The 19,601-nt window shown below is 50.0% G+C and overlaps 1 protein-coding gene across 3 annotated transcripts in view; it reads left to right on the forward strand.

The window, feature by feature from the left end:
* LOC128404771 (membrane-associated guanylate kinase, WW and PDZ domain-containing protein 3-like) overlaps positions 1-19,601 on the forward strand; it is a 34,337-nt gene extending 14,736 nt beyond the window's left edge. For 2 of the 3 annotated variants that reach the window (XM_053370672.1, XM_053370674.1), the window contains 6 exons: positions 559-888; positions 9,204-9,353; positions 9,629-9,711; positions 11,357-11,500; positions 12,293-12,431; positions 15,738-19,601. In XM_053370672.1, the coding sequence (XP_053226647.1) occupies positions 559-888; positions 9,204-9,353; positions 9,629-9,711; positions 11,357-11,500; positions 12,293-12,431; positions 15,738-16,243 (1,352 nt within the window). In that variant the 3' untranslated portion in view covers positions 16,244-19,601. Of the gene's footprint in view, positions 1-558; positions 889-9,203; positions 9,354-9,628; positions 9,712-11,356; positions 11,501-12,292; positions 12,432-13,117; positions 13,233-15,737 lie in introns of all 3 variants that reach the window. The other variant, XM_053370673.1, reaches the window with a different exon arrangement.

The following is a 19,601-nucleotide window of genomic DNA, read 5'->3' on the forward strand; positions in this document are numbered from 1 at the left end:
AAAATGAATGTCATGCTTAGTTGCATTGTTGAAAGCCACGACCTGTTTTTTCCTAGCAATTTGCCAAAGGGACAGAGCAGTTACACACACAAAACACCTGTAACTGAAACAAATGTGAATTATCAGAAATAGGATGTGATTCTGATAGCTAGAAGTGGATATACAGTCGTACCTCTTGTTACGTCAGTCTCCGGTTGCATTTTTCAGGATACAAACGTGGCAAACCCAGAAGTGTATACTTCTGGTTTTTGCTGCGTGCTCATGCGCAGAAGCACTCTGCACGTCTCACACATGCGCAGAAGTGCTCTGCGCACCTCACGCGTGCACAAAAGTGCTCTATCGCGCCGCACGCATGCACAAAAGCGGTGCTCTAGTTGCGGACTTTTCGGGGTGCGAACAGCACCCCGGAACGGATCGAGTTCGTAACTAGAGGTACCACTGTACAAGCTTGAGGTGAGGGCTTGCTAAGCACTGCAAACCCCAGAGAGATCACTGTGGTATGTGACGGGGTCTGGTGTCAATTCAGACCTACTCAACCCTACCTTCTTGTCCCTGCAGGTCATCATTCCCGGAGACATCCCCAGGAAAACTGCTCTTTCAGACGAGAACACCTCTTGCCTGATTCTTGCCACAACAAAGGAGTTTCCCGAGATACAACTAACACTTGGGGAGCTCCCCCGGCTGACACTTTGGCTGTGACCAGTTTTGTGGGCCCTGAGCCCCGGGACGTACTTGTGTGTCCTGCTCGTTGTTCCCAGAGGCTGAGGAGGCCCCGGCCAGCGGGAGGGGCTGGGGAGCCCACAGGAGGTGTGGATGGCCCCAAAGAAGACCATGGATGCAACAGCGGCGTCGCCATAGCAACAGATGGAAGTGGAGCTGTGAGAGCAGGTGAGGCTGTGGGAAAAAGCAGACCCCCTTGCAGCAGGGAAGAGCAGTGGTGGCGGGTGCCCATTGGGACGGGTTGGGTGGAAGGGGAGGAGCCCAAACAGTAGGTGGAGCCAGAGCCAATGACAGACAGAGCCAACTCATTCTGGCTTTGGCCCCATCCTCTTCCCCACTGAGTTCCACAAAGTCAACACTGAGACTAAAGACTCAGATATACAGCTGCAAATAAAACGCTTTAAGTGTGTCTGAAGCGCAATATACAATGTGACACTAGACGGCGATGGTGAGCCTTATAGAAAATTCAATGTCTTTTTAAAAACACTTTTAGAAAAAAAGCATTTTCAGAATGGTTTGTATATGTGTGTGAAAAAGGTAAAGGGACCCCTGGCCATTAGGTTCAGTTGTGACCGACTCTGGGGTTGCGCGCTCATCTCGCTATATTGGCCGAGGGAGTTGGCGTACAGCTTCCGGTTCATGTGGCCAGCATGACTAAGCTGCTTCTGGCGAACCAGAGCAGCACACGGAAATGCCGTTTTACCTTCCCGCCGGAGCGGTACCTGTTTATCTACTTGCACTTTGACGTGCTTTTGAACTGCTAGGTTGGCAGGAGCAGGGACCGAGCGACGGGAGCTCATCCCATTCACGGGGATTTGAACCACTGACCTTCTGATCGGCAAGTCCTAGGCTCTGTGGTTTAACCCACAGCGCCACCCACGTCCTACTATATGTGTGTAGATTCCACCTAAAAAGGAGGATGCAGACTGGCAGAGCCACTCTCTGGGGTGACTGTAAGAAAGAAGGCAGGCAGGTGGGGGCTTGCTGGGGGCAGACACATGTTGGTGGGGCCCCATTCACCCTAATGGACCTATTTCTACTGAGGAATAGTTTGTGCCTACCACTGCCGCCGCCCCCCATTCCAAATTTTGCATTCAGTCTGCTTCAAATGGGTTCTGCATATCTGAGTGGCATGTTTTAATGTGCTATTCATTGAAATAATTGCTTTAATACAGAATCATTAAAATAGCACATTTGCTCTTTTATCTTTATTTTTTAACCCCACTGTGTTCTACAAATCCCTCAAGGTGGTTCACAACATGCTGAGAGCAAAGGCGAATCTAGGGGAGTGTGACCGGTTTGGGTGCTCCGGGTGCAGAGCTTCTGGGCTGGGGCACCACAACTATGACATCCAGCGGAAGGCAAGAGGCAGTGGGGCACCGGATGTTGGTGTCAGGCCGATTGAAATTTGAGACGCCGAGGTCCACCGCTGCCAAGAGACATGGGAGAACACAAGATCGCAAAATCCCACGTCAAATTCAGCTGCTTAAAGGCAGCATGCTAAAGAAAGTTAAATAACCTAAAAGCAGCCCAACCACATCACCTCAAATTGAAATCAGCCATCCTCGCTCTCTCTTGCTTCGAAAGCCAGCTGAAATAAAAAGCTGCCCCCCTCTGAATCAGACTGAAAGTTAAAACACAGCAAGTCTTTGGGAGGGAGTGCCATTCAGAGCGGTCTGTGCTGCAAAGGACCTTCTCCTCATTGCCATCAGTCTAGTTGGGTAGAAAGGGGGGTTAAAATAGGGTCCCATCTAGAAGATATTGTACACATATTGTAAAAGGCTGAACAGAAAACGGTGGCACCCAGCAACCTGAAAACTATGGATTGCTTTGCACTGAATAGAATCCCTATTCAGTGGAAACTTCCAAGCTCCCCTTTGATTTGTGGGTCAGCAGACACAGCCTGTGCCTTTCTAAATTTCCCTGCTATTCAGTTTCAGAAAGCTGAACAGCTAAGGTGTCAGATGCTATGGATTATGTGGACTGTTCATACACCCTTTCTTTAGATCAGGTATAGGCAAGCTCGGCCCTCCAGATGTTTTGGGACTACAATTCCTATCATCCCTGACCACTGGTCCTGTTAGTTAGGGATGATGGGAGTTGTAGTCCCAAAACATCTGGAGGGCCGAGTTTGCCTTTGCCTGCTTTAGATCTTCCTAATCATTTAAGGATCATGCCCCTCATCAAAACTACATCATACATTGCATTGGAAGCCTAGCAGGGCTGTGTAGGGATTTAGGTTTTTAATGATGCCCATAGAAAGGAAAGGGTCAGAGTTCAGTGGTAGAGAATTTGCTTTACCTGCAGAAGCTGCCAGGTTCAATCCTGGCCGTCTCCAGGTCTGAAACCCTGCAGCTGCTGCCAATCAGTGTAGACAGTACTGACACAGTATGAGGCAGCGGCTTCCTGCACTCCTATAAAGGAGATGCTTACGTGAACATATGGATAAGGTCTGAGAACTAAAATTTATTAGCTAATTTATTCAAAATAGAACAATGCAAAGAGTCACCCACAAAGCAGAATATGAAGCTTCTCCTGAACACAGTGTGGCAAGTGATTTCTCACTTGCCAACGTTGACACCAATATATAACTACAACTTGTTAATGTCTGCGTCCATGTGGGTGTGAGACACGGGTGGCGCTGTGGGTTAAACCACAGAGCCTATCAGAAGGTCGGGGGTTCAAATCCCCGCGACGGGGTGAGCTCCCGTTGCTCGGACCCTGCTCCTGCCAAACTAACGGTTTGAAAGCACATCAAAGTGCAAGTAGATAAATAGGTACCGCTCCGGCGGGAAGGTAAACGGCATTTCCGTGCGCTGCTCTGGTTCACCAGAAGCGGCTTAGTCATGCCGGCCACATGACCCAGAAAAACTGTCTGCGGACAAGCGCCGGCTCCCTCAGCCAGTAAAGCAAGATGAGCGCCGCAACCCCAGAGTCGGCCACGGCTGGACCTAATGGTCAGGGGTCCCTTTACCTTTTACCATGTGGGCGTCACTCCTGGTTTGCCATCCCCATTGGGCTATATATGCTACAGATTTTAAAACTGGTGTCATTTTCCAGCGTGTTTGGGTGCACCTGACAAATGAGCCTGTTTGTCTTTAAGGTGCCACAAAACCCTTGGATGGACTGGTTTTGACATCCATTCCTTTTCCCCGCGGAGCTCTCAGAACTCCAGCTCTTGGGTGCTGGGCTCCTCACAACTCCCAGAAACGGATATAAAAGCTTATGCAAGAGTGTAGACATACATTTTTGTCTCCTGTCCGTGTGGAATAAAGGCAGAGTTCTCTCCTCCGCAGTTCTTGATGGGGAAATGGCAGCTTCTGCTGCTTTTGAAGAAGCACCTGTCTCTCGCACTGCCTTGCGCTTGGGGAAACTGGAGCAGGAACTGTTGTAAGTGGCGTAACCAGGAACTCTCATTGTACGCCCAGGGAACAAAATGTCCCTCGTGGCTCTGAACAGGTTAAGCTTCAGCCACTCCGCCCCCACCCCCAAAAGCCCTTGGCTTATCAGGCAAAGCCTTGTGCGGAGAAATTCCTGTGAAGGGGGCAGAGGAGAGGGGTGGGGAAGGGTTGCTGGAAAAGCAGGCGCAGCCTTGGGGTGGGAGGGCGGCAGTGGATTTTAACCCACTCCCCACTCTGGCCCTGGACCTGGCCGCTTCCCTCCTGCATCTACCCTGAAAATGTTTGAGCAAGTACAAACCTTCCTGCGCCATATCCAGGACTTCAAGCGTAAATACCTAACTCCTGCCGCCGCTTTCTGCTTTGTAGTCGAAGGACGGGAGGGGAGTGTTACCTTGTAGAAAGTGTGGCGCGGGGTGCGCAGCGGGGAGGAAGACTTAAAAGTGATTTAGTCTCTTCTGCCAAAGGGGGGGAAGGGGGCTCTCTACTTATAAGGGTGAGACTGGGGTGTTTATTGTGCGGGAGAGGAAGGAATTGGGCAGGTTGTGGTGGTTGCATATTGTTCAATTTGCAAATGTGCGTGTATGGGTGATGTTTATCTGTAACGAACCGGAGTCACGACTTCAGCCTTGCGAAAGCCCTTTGGTCTTTCTAGTTCAAGCAAGTCAACTAATTTTTGGGGGGTGGGGGGGTGAAGCTGAAGAGACAGTGAGGGTGTTATGTGAACCCACCTAAGAATGGAGGATATGCTAGAGGCCAGGTGAGGCTGAAAGCTTTTTCGAGGGGGGAGTTGTGGGCAGGGTGCCCATAGCAGTTCTGACTTCTATCATTAAAGCTACATTGTTCAGCAGAACATGGCTTTGATGTGAACTTGGGTCTCGTCCACTTTCTGTTGGCAAAGCTCATCAGCATCACCTGCTGTGTGGATGAGAAAGCAGCCGGAACCATCCTGAAGAATCCCTTTAGTGTTTAAAGGTTGTATGGAGTTTGTACTGAAGACAAGAGAGAGAGAGAGAGACTGTGTCTTAGGTTGTGTGTGTGTGTACATGCATGTACTTACGTGAATTAAGGACACGAAACCAATGGATTTGAGTTACAAGAAAGGAGATAGCTCAGGTATATCTTTCTGATAGTAAGAGCTGTTTGACAGTGGAATTGTCTCCCTTGGGAAGTGATGGACTCTCTTTCCTTGGTTTTTAAGCAGAGGTTGAATGGCTTTAGCTGAGATTTCTGTATTGCAGGGGTTGGTCTAGATGACCGCCAGGGTCCCTTCCAACTCTGCAACTCTTCAGTTCTCTGATTCCATGACATAAGTGTGTCTGCTCATGAGAAAGCCCCAGCGCTGAGTTAAATTTTCAGGTTCTGGCAAGTAAACATTGACTAGAACAACACCCAGGGCAGGGTATGTGGAAAGGGGAAGCGCATTTTTCGAACATGCTTCTTTTTGTTTCAAAGGCAGCTCTTGTTCTCAGTATTTGGGGGAGAGAAGAACTACAGGTATGTTCAACTTTCCCCATACCCCACATCCTGTGTGCTCCCACTGCCTGTTTTTGAAGCCCCACACTCATGATGTGAGCCACAGTCCACACCAATCCTGTAGTTCATGGGTAAGCAAACTAAAGCCCGGGGGCCGGATCTGGCCCAATCGCCTTCTAAATCCAGCCCGCGAATGTTCTGGGAATCAGCATGTTTTTACATGAGTAGAATGTGTGCTTTTATTTAAAATGCACCTCTGGGCTATTTGTGGGGCATAGGAATTCGTTCTCCCCCCCCCTTCAAAATACAGTCTGGCCACCCACAAGGTCAAGTTTGCTGACCCCTGCTGTAGTTCCTTGGAAAACGTGGCTTTTTAAGCCACATTCATTTTGTACTTAAGAATGGCATGTACATTTTAGTCTACTCTGAGTGGGCAATTTAAGAAAACAAATAATATTTTTTGTTCCTGAAACACATTTTAACTTTTATCTCCCTATAAACTAGATAGTGTTCAAGCTATCCTGATCTCTTTCACTTTCTCCCAGTCTGCTCTCCCAGGAACTGGACAAGACTGGAGGAGTAGCCTTGTCACTCACTTGCTTTCCACCCCTTTCCCTGCCACCGTTATGGCTGTCATCTTCAGGAGGACGGGGAGGGGGGTTGACCCTTCAAGGACATCCATGCGTAACCTTGCTGGTGCACACAGTATTGCACAGATTTTTTAAAAAGGGGGGAAAAAGTGTTCAGGCATCAGTGAAGCTGCCAAGTCCCTCTCCTGTTCCTGCCAGTTTCGATGGAGAACAGAGAGTCCGATTGCATCTGGGTCAAGTCACAAGGCAGTGGAGATCAGCATCCAGAGCAGGCAGATTGGGGAGAATCTTCTTCCACATAAGCTCAAGGAGATGCAAAGATATTTAAAGTGAGAAAAGCACGATTTGTGAGCTTTGGCGATGCAAGGGAAGTTTCCCAAGTGATAAGTGAGGTGATTCAAAATGCATGTATGATTAGCAGCTTTGGGTGAGAAAATTTCCTGGCGGACCGAGACCAATGTTATTGGGTGGACGCAGTGCAATGCTAGACTATGGAACTCACTGCCACAACAGGCAGCAATGGCCACCAACTGGAATGTCTTTAAAATAGGCAGGTTCTTGAAGGAGAAGGGTATTGAAGGCTACTAGCCATGGGAGCTGTGTTCTGCCTCCCTTGCCTCTTTCTACCAGTTACTGGGGGCCGTTCTGTCGGATAAGTTGTCTTGCTTCTAAGGAATTTCTTTTCTTGTTAAATCGTTTTTATTAATTTCCCAGTAAAAAACATCCAATTAACATATCAAATCATAATCCAATAAAAATTAAAAAAAAAATCAAATTATCTTCCAAATTATAATTATTAATTCTGGGGGGCTTCCCATAGTCTGGCCCTTGAAGCATGTCTCCAAATCTCAGTCCTGCCTCTCCTCGTTGTTTCCATATTTTCCACATCTCGATTTTAATGCTTTAAACTTCTCTGTCTCTGGCGCATCTAATAAATATCTTAAGTGAATTCCCTCTCGAACTCCCAGTCTGGCACTCAACTCATGTGACTTCATGGGCAGAAGATCCTGGTGTGGGGGCCATAATCCATGGGGCAGCTGGGTCATAGCTGCACTCATCTTCAGCTGGTGGTTTAGTGCTTGCTGCTGCTTTGCAGCCTAACCCAAAGCAGGCCTGTATAAGGGAGTCATTGGCACACCCCGCAATTGCCTAACCTTGACTCCCATAGGTTCAGGTTGGGGGGTCACAAGTGTTATAAGAATTTTAAGGTCTTAGATATATATTAAATGTTCATAAATGTACCAAGCAAACACGTATATAAATATATAAACCACATGTCTGAAGCAGCACAGGAAGACAGTCCTGAAACCATTTTAACTCCCAAACTGACCAAATGTTTCTCTGCAAAGAGGGGAGGAAATGGAAAAAACCTTCCCATTGTCTCAGGAATTAAGTAATTACCACCTCAGAGGAATGGCCAAACTCCCAGAAAAGGCAATCAGATAAGGCATTATCAGATAACCTGGCAGACAGGAAAAACAACAACATTCAAATTTCTGTTGTAGACCGTCTTTTCTGTGATGTAGGTATGATACTTGTGGGGGGGGGTGTCTTGGGCTACACCCCTTCTGTGATGTATGTATGATGTACGGAGGGGTGGTCTGGAGCTCAATGGCAGAGAATTTCAAAATGGATATATAAGGCCTTGCGCACCATTGTTCAAAGTCCTCCTTTCCTGCATGTGGGGGAGCACCCTGTTGCAACAGTCAGTAAAGATCAGGCTTACTAGCTGCTTTGCTTCTCAGTATTCTCTGGTTGGCCTCTGTTATTTTCTCCTACCGATAGAGAACCTACAAAAGGACTCTATTTGGGCTCTTGGGTACCCCATAAGGGAAAAGGAGCAGGTTTTTTTACTTATATCACAAGCAAGAGACTTCAGCCAGCAGACAGAAGCAAAACAGCGGCCTGTAGGCATGATCTTTGTTGCTGCAACAAGGCTTTCCACTACTATAGAGATGATGCAGCCAGAAGCCCTGAGCAATGGTTACATCCGTATTATAAGTTTCCCAAAGTTTCCCATAATACCCCTCAGGATGCATCATCAAGACATTATAGATATGTGACAGAAAAGGTGTGGCCTCAGGTAGAACCTGAGATCCAGGCATGCCCCTGTCCCACATACCTGAGTCAAGTCAAATACACCCCTTTGTCTTGTCTGGTCTTCACCCCACTATGGGGTGGGTGGGCATTGTGATTGAGATGGTTGTGATTGAGATGGTCTGACACTCATCATGGCAGGATATCATCTGCCATGACTCCTTGGGAAGGCCCTGCTGATGTGGGGGTTATGGTGGGCTCACTAACCTCCCCTTAGACATCACTTCCCTGGGTCCTAAGTGCCATTGGAACCGAGAAGAACGATACAATGATGTGATTTCTTATGAATTTCTAAAGTATTCCCACTGAGCCAGTACATTTATCAGTGAATTGCTACATTTGGTAATAGGCAGTGGAGGCGCTTTGTCTTTGCCTCGTGCTGTGGAGAGGCAAGGTTCATGGGAGGAGGTTTCTCAACCCCCCTTCCAATTTCCCAGTAACCTCCACACCAGCAGTGCTGTGGCTGAAGAATGAGTCCCCAAATGGACCTTGGGGCTAATCGTGTCTCCTAGGTCTGAAAAAATCAAGTAAGGTAAAGGTAAAGGAACCTCTGGCCATTAGGTCCAGTTGTGGCCGACTCTGGGGTTGCGGCGCTCATCTCGCTTTAGTGTCCGAGGGAGCCAGCGTACAGCTTCTGGGTCATGTGGCCAGCATGACTAAGCCTCTTCTGGCGAACCAGAGCAGCACACGGAAACGCCGTTTACCTTCCCGCCGGAGCGGTACTTATTTATCTACTTGCACTTTGAGGTGCTTTCGAACTGCTAGGTTGGCAGGAGCTGGGACCGAGCAACGGGAGCTCACTCCATCATGGGGATTCGAACTGCTGACCTTCTGATCAGCAAGTCCTAAGTTCTGTGGTTTAACCCACAGCGCCAAAGAGTGGGAGGCTGTGCTTTGATCCATCTTCTCTCTCTCCTCCCAGCCAGCTCCCTGTTGCCCCATCCAGAAGAGGGCCCCTCTCATCAGGAAGATGGTGGGCTCTTAGCACGGCTATCCCACGGCGATGTCGGGGGCATCTTCCGGCAGGCGGGGAGCCGGGTGCGAATGAGGGTCCGGAACCGCAAGGACGCAGGTAAGCAATTGCAGTGGGCGTTTGGGGGAGGGGATGGTGAGGGGCATAAAGTGAGGAGCAAGGGAGCCTGGGAAAGGCGAGCAAAGGTAGAAAATGGGGGTTGGTGGGAGCATTGCAGAAGCTGGAGGCCTGAGGGAGGAGGAAGGGCAGGCGCTGTGGGATTGGAGGAAGGAAGGAAGGAAGGAAGGAAGGAAGGAAGGAAGGAAGGAAGGAAGGAAGGAAGGGGCAGTGGAGACTATCTCCTCCTCATCCTGACTCTTTCGATTCACTTCCAGGAGTTTCCAGCGATTTGAACACAGCTGATATTGATGTAGGCGAATGTCCCCGGAGCCCCACCTACCGCCTCTCCCAGCCCCAGGTATTGAAGACCCTGGGAATGGGTAGCTGGGGACCCTGGATGGGGAAGGGGCCGTCTGGGTGCTAGGTTTGAAAGGTGGTCAGAGGTGGGGGGGAATGGAACTAGAGCGAAGGGTGAGTCAGGGCTGGCTGGCAGGTCTATGCCCCAGGCAAGGACTGGCCCTGCAACCCTTTTCCAATTCCACCCTTGGCACTCTGCACTTACTTCCCTCCCCACTCAGTTTCTCGTGTCTGCAGTGACCTGTGGACGCCATTGTCTTTGCCCGCTTCACTGCTGCTGCCTGTGAGAGATCCAGGATTGGTGGAGCTGGACAGACTTCACTTTGTATAGGGGAAAGGCAGACCTATAAGGTGGTTGTTGTGAAGAGAAACAATTAGCGGGTGTCGCTCAGTCAAGGAGCACGTGCCTCCTGGCAGTAATTAATTAACAAATTAATATAATAAATATGGGGCATGTCAGACAAACAGAAGTACTTATTTATGCTACAACACAATGTAGTAATAGCCACCTTGGAGGGCTTTAAAGGGAGGTGAGAATGGCTACAGGTTGTCCCGATGGCTTTGTTCTACCTCCAGGATCATGGGCGGGGAAGAGATGAGCTAGAAGATCTAGTATGTCGCGAGATGAAGTGATCTGATTGGGTGTTGTGACCCTAGTCAGCTCATCTCTTTCATGAATTGGACACGGTTCCTTATCCTGGGTCATATTTTACAAAGGACACCTGCCCCTCACTTCCTTCTATCTGGGTTGTGAAAGAGAAAGCTTCTCTTGTGATTCCTCTGCATCCTAATCTGTAGAAGAAGGGAGCAAATGGCTTCGTTTTAATATAATGACTCAAGAGCCACTAAATTCTAGTTTGGATTAGCTTGCTGGGTGTCACTATAATTCAGGTTCAGTTCTGAGCCAAGTGGGAACGCCACCACAAGCTATGGTGATGCCTTGGCATTGGCCCCTCACACATAACTGCACTGGTGACTTGCAGGTGTGAATGTACCATTGCAAAGCTATTGCCACAGGCAGGCACCTTCCATCACCTCCTGCATTCAGGTGTGAACAGGCCATTTAGATAGTTTTGAAAAAGGACTGGGGAAATTTGCAACTATTCACACCTGTTGCTCATGCTAACCAAGGCGAAGCAGCCATGATCTAGGGCAGTATTCCTCTCTGAGTATCAGATGAGGGGAGGCTACAAGAAGGGGGGTGACCACCCCCCTCAAACCCTCCTTGTGAGCATAGGCGCCAACTCTATGGGGCTGAGGACACCTCAGCTCCCCCCAAAAGTATGTGGGGACTAGGCTGCGATGGTGGAAAGCCCTGTCGGGACTCACCACAGTGGTGGAGGGCCCAACCAGGCCTTCCAACACACAATAAACCGCCAAAGTCAGCCGTAACCTGGCGCATACACTTGTGAGCTCTCAAAAGCACCCATGGCTGCCGCAGTTGGAGACAGACTGCTTCACTACAGGGATGTGGAAGCTGTGTCCCTGCAGACGTTGCTTGGCTGCAGCTCCCACCATCCCTGACTATTTGCTGTGCTGGCTGGGGCTGATGGACTGGAGAACCACAGCTTCCCTGCCCTTGCTGTACCCCATAGTCTGATACAATAACTCGGGGCAATCCTTATAGCTCGCTCTCTGCTCTTCAGGAGACTGGCCAATATTCTGTGGAGCTGCTACGAGGACCCAGCGGCTTTGGCTTCAGTTTGAGAGGCGGAAGTGAATATAACATGGACATCTATGTCTTGGCCCTCATGGAGGGTGGACCAGCCCAGCAGTGTGGCAAGATTCAGGTATGTGATGCGGTCTGGGAACACCCAGTGCTGCGGGCAAGTGCGAACCTGGCTGGTTCCTTGAATGGGAAACCACTAGGAGAGCCTCACCCGGGAACATGACGGAAATGTGGCTCTGCTCTAAAAATGTGATCTGTGGGTCAGGAAGTGCCCAGTTCAAATTTTACCATCACCCACAAACTTGCTAAGTACCCTTAAGCAAGACACTAATCCTCAACACAATTCGCCCCCACCATGGATAATTATATTGGCCTATCAGACACGCTTTAAAAAGAATACGCAAGAATAATGCATGCAGATCATTCTGAGCACTCAAAAAGTGTTACTTTAATGCTGCAAAATGAGATTATCAGGTTCCCCTGAATGGGCAGCAATATGTGTGTGTTCTGTGTGGAGCTGTGCATATTCTATATTCAGTATATTCTACATTCAGCCTTACAATTATTATTATTATTATTATTATTATTATTATTATTATTATTATTATTCCCTGCCCATCTGGCTGGGTTTCCCCAGTCACTCTGGGCGGCTTACAGCACATAGAAAATAGTAAAACATTAGACATTAAAAATTTCCCGCTACAGGGCTGCCTTCAGCTGTCTTCTAAAAGTCAGATAGTTGTTTATTTCCTTGACATCTGATGGGAAGGCGTTCCACAGGGCGGGCGCCACTACCGAGAAGGCCCATTGTTACCATGCCTATCCAATGTGTGGAAACACATTGTGAAATCTCCAGAGCAAAGCAAAACCCCAGCCAGCTCTTGGCAGTGATGGTGAGTTTTAACCGTGGCAGGTGAGCGACCAGCTGGTAGAGATCAACGGAGAGCCTACAGCAGGAATGACGCATGCTCAAGCTGTGGAGCACATCCGCAACGGGGGGAGCCGGATACGCCTGGTGCTGAAGAGGGGCAACGGCTTCGTTCCTGATTACGGTATGTCCACAGACCTGGTCTTTTCTGCCCATCCCTCTCTTCCTCCACAGTAGAGATAGGCTCAAGCCGACCCCACGGTTAATGCAACACGTGAGAAATGATCACAGGGTAGATGGGATGGCCCAGGTGGAAATTTCAGGTGGGAATAGTCTGGCATGCTCCCCGCCCCACCAGCAAATTTTCCCCTAACCCTTAAGGGAGAGGAGGAAAACCACGATTAGTTTCTCTGTTTCAAGAGAATGATGATAGGCCTTGTAATGGACTTCTCCCAGTTTCTTTAAAAATATGCTTATATGCTGTTTTTCTGAGCAAAATCTGTCCAAAGGGGCTTACAACAATAAAAAGTATACATACTAACACTAAGGACAAAACAGATTTTCAAAACTCCCCGCCTTTTCTCTGCAGAGAGGCAGGTTCTGGGTCTGCAATATTCACCCCTCTCTCCTCTTCTTTTTTCTTTCCTGCCCTGCCGTCCTTCGTCCGTCTGACCCACCATACACCACCCCGACCCACTCATGGTGTTGTCTGACCCCCCTCCCCCCCCACTTCTCTGCCTAATCTGTGCCAACCTCACCTTAACCTTTTCTGGTCTGCTTTGCCTTCCTGGTCTGTGATGGCTCCATCCCCTACTCCCGGTCTGTGCTGGCCTTGTAACTTCCCTATCACTTCCTCTCTCCCCCCCAAAGTCTCCATCTGTCTCCGCCCCACAGGGCAGCCGCTGGCCAGTCTGGCTCTCTGCGTGACCAACTCCCCCCGGGGGGAGCCCTGCTTCTGCCTCGTGGGACGGGTCGAACATAAATGGTGGGTGCCCTGCCCCCAGCCGGACCAGCAGAACCACTCAGCCCAGTCCCTTTCTCTCCCATAGTCTCCCAGGGAATCATCCTCAAACAACAAGAGCAACGAGAACTTTGCAACAGGTGGAGCCACCTCTCCTTCTTGCCCTCACTTCCCACCACCACATTAGGACCCTTCCCTGGTCTCCCTGCCCCTGTTTCCCCAGCATCACCCCAGCAGACCTCCCCCCCCCCCGAAGCCAAAGCTGTGTGTATTCTGCAGTTCTGCACAAGTACAGAAAAGGAGCAGAATTTTGGTATGAGCTGCATAATGCAGCCGCCTCAGACTCCCGGGCTGAAGACAGACGTGCCCTTTTCGTAGCAAGGGGGCACATGTGCGTTCTGTCCAAACATACTTCCATTCTGCAGGGCTGAGTGCTAAAATAGCAGAAGCCAGCCACGAGCAGCACTGCTTGGTTGGTGGTTGTAATGTCACAGAGTCAACGTCCCCCATGCAATCGCTTGTTAAATTGCAAGTCTTGGCTGAGCGACACATTATAATTTCTCTCTTAATAACAAATTCCTTACCCTTGGGGTTTTGAAAACCGTCTTTAAAGCATGCGGACAGTGCTTGCTAAAAAAAACCCCTTAAAAGGCAGATACTTCTGTGCCCTGTGGAGGCCATTGACTAGTAGAAGCAGAATAAATTATGCAATTTAAATATTCACGCTTGCATAATTCAGCTTTCACAGTGCAGAATTGTGATTTATTTTTTGTGTGCCCTGGCCATAGCTACCATTGCCTCTGGTTGCCTCCCCCATTTTCCATTTCCCACTGATTTGTCTGGGATTCCTCCTCCACATATTAGCACGTTGTGAAACGTTATAGACCTGTCTATGTAATACTGGATTCCTCCCCAAACCTCTTTCCAACTTGCTGTACCCACCTAGCTCTTCCCCCACGCCTAGAAGCCTCCCTCCAGCCCAGCTAGGACATACACAAACCGCCCAAGTGCCATGTTGCCAACCTGGCCTGTGGTGGCACCTCCAAGGAAAAGGGAAGTTTGGGTAGGATCCTGCCTCTAGAAGCCCAGAGGGCAGGAAAGCAGCCTGGGAGGTGTGAGGACACTTCCCAGGGTTCCTTGGAGGGAAGCCACAACAGCTGAACCACTTTAAACTGGTGGGGCAGAGAGGCCTTCTCAGTGGAAAACATTTCAGAGGCAAGTTCTCATACTCCTAGAGCCTAGATCCAATCTGGAGACCTCAAGGGGCAGTAGAAGAAACCCAAGGGAGCTCTCAGGGATATCCCAGAAAACAGCAGATCTCTCCCCCACCCCACAATAAAGCAGCCTTCCCCAATCTTGAGTCCCCATATATTGTTTGTGGCGCTGTGGGTTAAACCAAAGAGCCTAGGACTTGCCGATCAGAAGGTCGGCGGTTCGAATCCCCGCGACAGAGCGAGCTCCCGTTGCTCGGTCCCTGCTCCTGCCAACCTAGCAGTTCAAAAGCACATCAAAGTGCAAGTAGATAAATAGGTACCACTCCGGCGGGAAGGTAAACGGCGTTTCTGTGTGCTGCTCTGGTTCACCAGAAGTGGCTTAGTCATGCTGGGCACATGACCCAGAAGCTGTACGCCAGCTCCCTTGGCCAGTAAAGCGAGATGAGCGCCGCAACCCCAAAGTCGGCCACGACTAGACTTAATGGTCAGGGGTTCCTTTACCTTTTTACAACCCCCATCATCTCCAGCCAGCATAGCCCCATGGTCAAGGATGATGGGAGATGTAGTCCAACAATACCTGGGGACCAAAGGTCAAGGAAGGCTGCCCTAAGGTTTCAGAGATGAGGGGTCGTATCAGAGTATTCTGAGGGATGTGGATTCCTGGGCAGAATTGGACGCTGGAGCTCCACAGCGTTGCTCCAGGGCAAGCTTCCTCAACCTCGGCCCTCCAGATGTTTTGAGACTACAGTTCCCATCATCCCTGACCACTGGTCCTGCTAGCTAGGGATCATGGGAGTTGTAGGCCAAAAACATCTGGAGGGCCGAGGTTGAGGAAGCCTGCTTCAAGGAGTATTTTTTAAATATAGCTGGTGATTATTTTAGGTAATGGAGAGGCAGCCGCGTTCCACATTCTGTCCTGTCTCCACCCCACCAGTATCTGCCCGCCCTGGCGCTACCTGCCTGGCCTTGCCCAGATGCCAGCATTTTGAAATCAAACCTTGGCAACTTTACCCCCAAGGCAGGGTGTAGCTTGGGATGAGAGGTTTTTCTTTTGTTTCATTTCTTTTTCAAAACAAAACCAAAGACCCGCCCACTCCAGGCAGCCCATCTTGCCTTATACCAGGCGTAGGCAAACTCGGCCCTGCAGATGTTCTGGGACTACAACTCCCATCATCCCTGACCACCGGTCCTGTTAGCTGAGGATCATGGGAGTTATAGTCCCAAAACACCTGGAGGGCCGAAGTCTGCCTATGCCTGCCGAGGAAGGATGTCTTCAGGGTCTAATCTCTCCTGTTCTGTGTTTTTCTCCCCCCAGACCGAGAATACAGTCAGAGCCCTGCCAGGTTGCAGCAGGCGCCGGAGACCGAGGACAAAGGCAGGCACCGGCACCGGAGAGCAAACCCGCCTGGGGGTCCCCAATATCTGGGTCAGCCCCCCTGTGACGGGGGCAGCCGGGAGGCATCGCCCAGCAACAAGCAGCGGCAGCAGCTCCAGCTCCAGCTCCCCAAAGCCCGCCAGCCTAGCTGGCCGCACCGCAGCTCCACCAAGGCTCCAGGGGAGGAAGACGAAGATGGAGAAGGGGGCTGGAGGCTGCGGGAGCAAGGGAAGGGCGTGGAGGGAGGAGGGGACAGCTGCAAGCTCCTCTCCCCCAGGCCAAGCAGGAAGCTGCGCTCAGACCTGGTCCCTGGTCCCTGGCTGGTGCCCAGCAAGGAGCGCCTGTCCCGGGCTCTGTGGGGCGTCTGCATGGGCCAGGGGGAGGAGGAAGAGCAAAAGGGGGACTCGGGAAGAGGGAAAAGCATGGAGGTGAAGAGGCGCAGCTAAACCCAGCACTCTTTGCGGCTCCGCAACGCAGAACTACTCAGTGCCTGGGGCAATGGCCCTGTCCACCCCCATCCGGACTATGCAATATGATTTTCTTTTTTCCTTTCCTTTGCCCGCTGCCCGTATTCGTACTATGCAACGGCAGCTTCCGTCTTGCGCTCCCCAGCCCCCATCCATACTATGCAATGATTCAACACAAACACAAGCCTCCTTCCCCACCTTCCTTGGGATTCTGCGAGGCAATCTTCTGTTTTGCTGCCGCTTCTGCTGCTCCCAAGGACTGCGGTGGTAACATCCCTTATGCAGCCCCCTGCCCTGGGCGGACTAGAACCTATTGCAGTGCTACGGAAGCTGCGTTGCGAAGATCCCAGGGGGCATTAAGAGAAGTTTTCTCCAGGGATAAGATCCATAATGGCAGACAGAAAATGGGCTTGCCTGTGATTGCCTACCCTGCAATGCCTAGCGCCAGAGGAGGGATGGTGGCCATGTCCCAGGGCACTGGTGGCGAACCTGCGGCCTAATATGGTCAGCCAGGCCTATTTTATACTTGAAGGAAACTTCAAACTATGGCTTACAGCGACAGAAAAAAGCACCAGGTTTTTAAAAGGTCAACTTTTGTCTGCAAAGGCAGGAATCAGAAGTGCACTTAGGGTACACTCCTTATTCTTCCTTTGTGGCCCCCGATTAAAATTTGTGTGGGAATGTTCAGGGATGCAGGAGAGGATATATTGTTTGATTATATCCTTTCCAACTTGTATTAACAAGTTCTATAATTTAGCAGAGTAACATTCCCCTTTTAAACTTGCACAGCAGATGCGTTTGCTCAGGCTCGCTAAAGCCTCTAAAATAAGTTTCATTGGTAATTTCCCTTTTAGGCCCTCATAAAAAGATAGACACGACACAGTCTTCTATAAAAGTATAAAAAGAGTTTACTTACACATTCTGTTCACAAATGGATCCTAGAAGGCAGACTTAAGTTACAAAAGTAATATACAGCTGGAAACTATCCCATAAGGAGACAGCTCCTTTGTCCTCTCTTGGCTGCAAGCCAAGAAAGCATCTTAGGCAAGCAGATGTTGCTTCTTTGATGAATGTAGTCATAGAGAGAGAGAGAGAGATGGCTGACCATTCCTGCTCTGTTGTTACCTGGGCAGGTGAAGTCACACCCACCTCTAGTCACATGCAGAGGAAGTCTGTCCCAGCCTAGGAGAAACAGGAAGTTCCGACTGGCTGGTCCAGACATCCCCTTTTATGTCCTCTCTAGAGATGTTGTACTTGACTGCTCTTGTGTTTCACATCCCACAATTTGTCTACTTGCACTGGCATGCTTTCGAACTGCTAGGTTGGCAGGAGCTGGGACAGAGCAATGGGAGCTCACCCTGTCACAGGGATTCAAACCACCGATCAGCAAGCCCAAGAGGCTCAGTGGGTTAGACCACAGCGCCACCCGTGTCCCTTCAAAATTAATATTACCAGACGTCAGGTGACTGACAGCAGGGTGGAGCTGGCCACTGTCAATGCGGCTGATGGAGGGGGCATGCCACCTCTGGATCACCTGACACCAGGTGACTGACAGGTGGCTGCTGCGACTGGCCCTCCATCCGCATCCATTTTCCTGCTGCTGTTCTAGGCTGCTCTCAATTTGCACAAGGCAGTGACTGCATCCAACGGGTCTCATTGGTACTTGGCACAAACCGAAGGTGCAGTGCTGCCAACAACAAGCCCAGAATGTTCTGTGGGAGGCACACTGGAAGTCTGTCAGCAGTTAGTTAACGGGAAAGGGTTTCCCTGAGACTTGATCGTTTGAAAACCGCTGACTCAATGTTCCATTCACAAAATCCATTGTGGCTCGGTAGCAGTTAAGAGTGTTGGGGAGCCCAGGGTTCAAATCTCTGGGTGACCTTGGGCAACTCATTATCTTTCAACCTAACCTATCACTCAGGATGGACGCGGGTGGTGCTGTGGGTTAAACCACAGAGCCTAGGGCTTGCTGATCAGAAGGCTGGTGGTTTGAATCCCTGCAACGGGGTGAGCTCCCGTTGCTCGGTCCCTGCTCCTGCCAACCTAGCAGTTCAAAAGCACGTCAAAGTGCAAGTAGATAAATAGGTACCACTCCGGTGGGAAGGTAAATGACATTTCCATGTGCTGCTCTTGTTCGCCAGAAGCGGCTTAGTCATGCTGGCCACATGACCCGGAAGCTGTATGCCAGCTCCCTCGGCCAATAAAGCAAGATGAGCGCCGCAACCCCAGAGTCGGCCACAACTGGATCTAATGGTCAGGGGTCCCTTTACCTTTATCACTCAGGCTTGCTGTGAGGATAAAATAGCAGGGAGGAACTAGGTACGGTGCTTTGAGCTCCTTGGGTATAATTGCAACAGATCAACGAACAAACCCTTTCCATAGTGACTCATCTACTAAGGAACCCCTAAGCACCTGTTGTTGTTGTTTTGAAAAGCCCACATGTTTCAGAGGCTTCTGTAGAATTACTTTAGGGCATGCAGTCAGTTACCCCACACAAACAAAGCACATTGCTGGAACATGCCCAACACTCCTCCTTTGCAGGGAAGTTGACAATTGGTTGGAGTGGGCAATTCAGGGGCAGCCTCTTCTGCCATGACTGATCTTCTCCCAGAAGACTCACGTGCTTTTGAGGAAACCTCTGGATTATGATTTGAAAACCACCGGCCTAGTATCCCTTATCACATCACTTTCCAAGACTGTGCAGTGTGGTCTGTGCCACTCTGCTGCTGAACCACCTCCCCATCGCTGCCCCTTCACCGCAGTCCATTCTCCTCCTTCCCTCAGGCTGTGCAGTGGTCCACCAGCCTCACAGACCTTTCCACTCCACTGGTGCCTCAAGCCACCCCACGATTGCATGGGCTGGTGATCCATGCCCAGCCGCTCAGAATGCAATGGTCCTCTTCACTCTGCTAGTGCCAACCACGGTGTGCATGAGAGCCCTCATGCGCTAAAACACAGACTTCGCATGCCATACGGAATGCCTGTGGCTCAGAAGAGCCATGTATTTCTGTGCCATGCGCACACCCAGACATGCCACCACCCGATGCTATGAAAACAAGTATAATATACAGATTCCTGTTAATTGGCGAAGGAGAATGTATTGTCCCAGGCAAGTTATTTCAGCTTCTCCTAATCAATCACGGGCACCGTTTGCTCCTACTAGTGAGCATTGTTTGGCCTTCTGTTCTGCAAAGGCACAGCAAACATGGGGTTGTTGTCTTGGTAAAGGATTGTGGGGTAAAGAAGTGAGACAACACACTCCTAGGTTTTCTTTGCAGGTGGCGTGATGGAATAAAAACGAGAGAAATTTACAATCTAAATTTCTCACTACTTTTTT

The sequence above is a fragment of the Podarcis raffonei genome, chromosome 17, assembly GCF_027172205.1.
Source record: "Podarcis raffonei isolate rPodRaf1 chromosome 17, rPodRaf1.pri, whole genome shotgun sequence".
Lineage (NCBI taxonomy): Eukaryota > Metazoa > Chordata > Lepidosauria > Squamata > Lacertidae > Podarcis > Podarcis raffonei.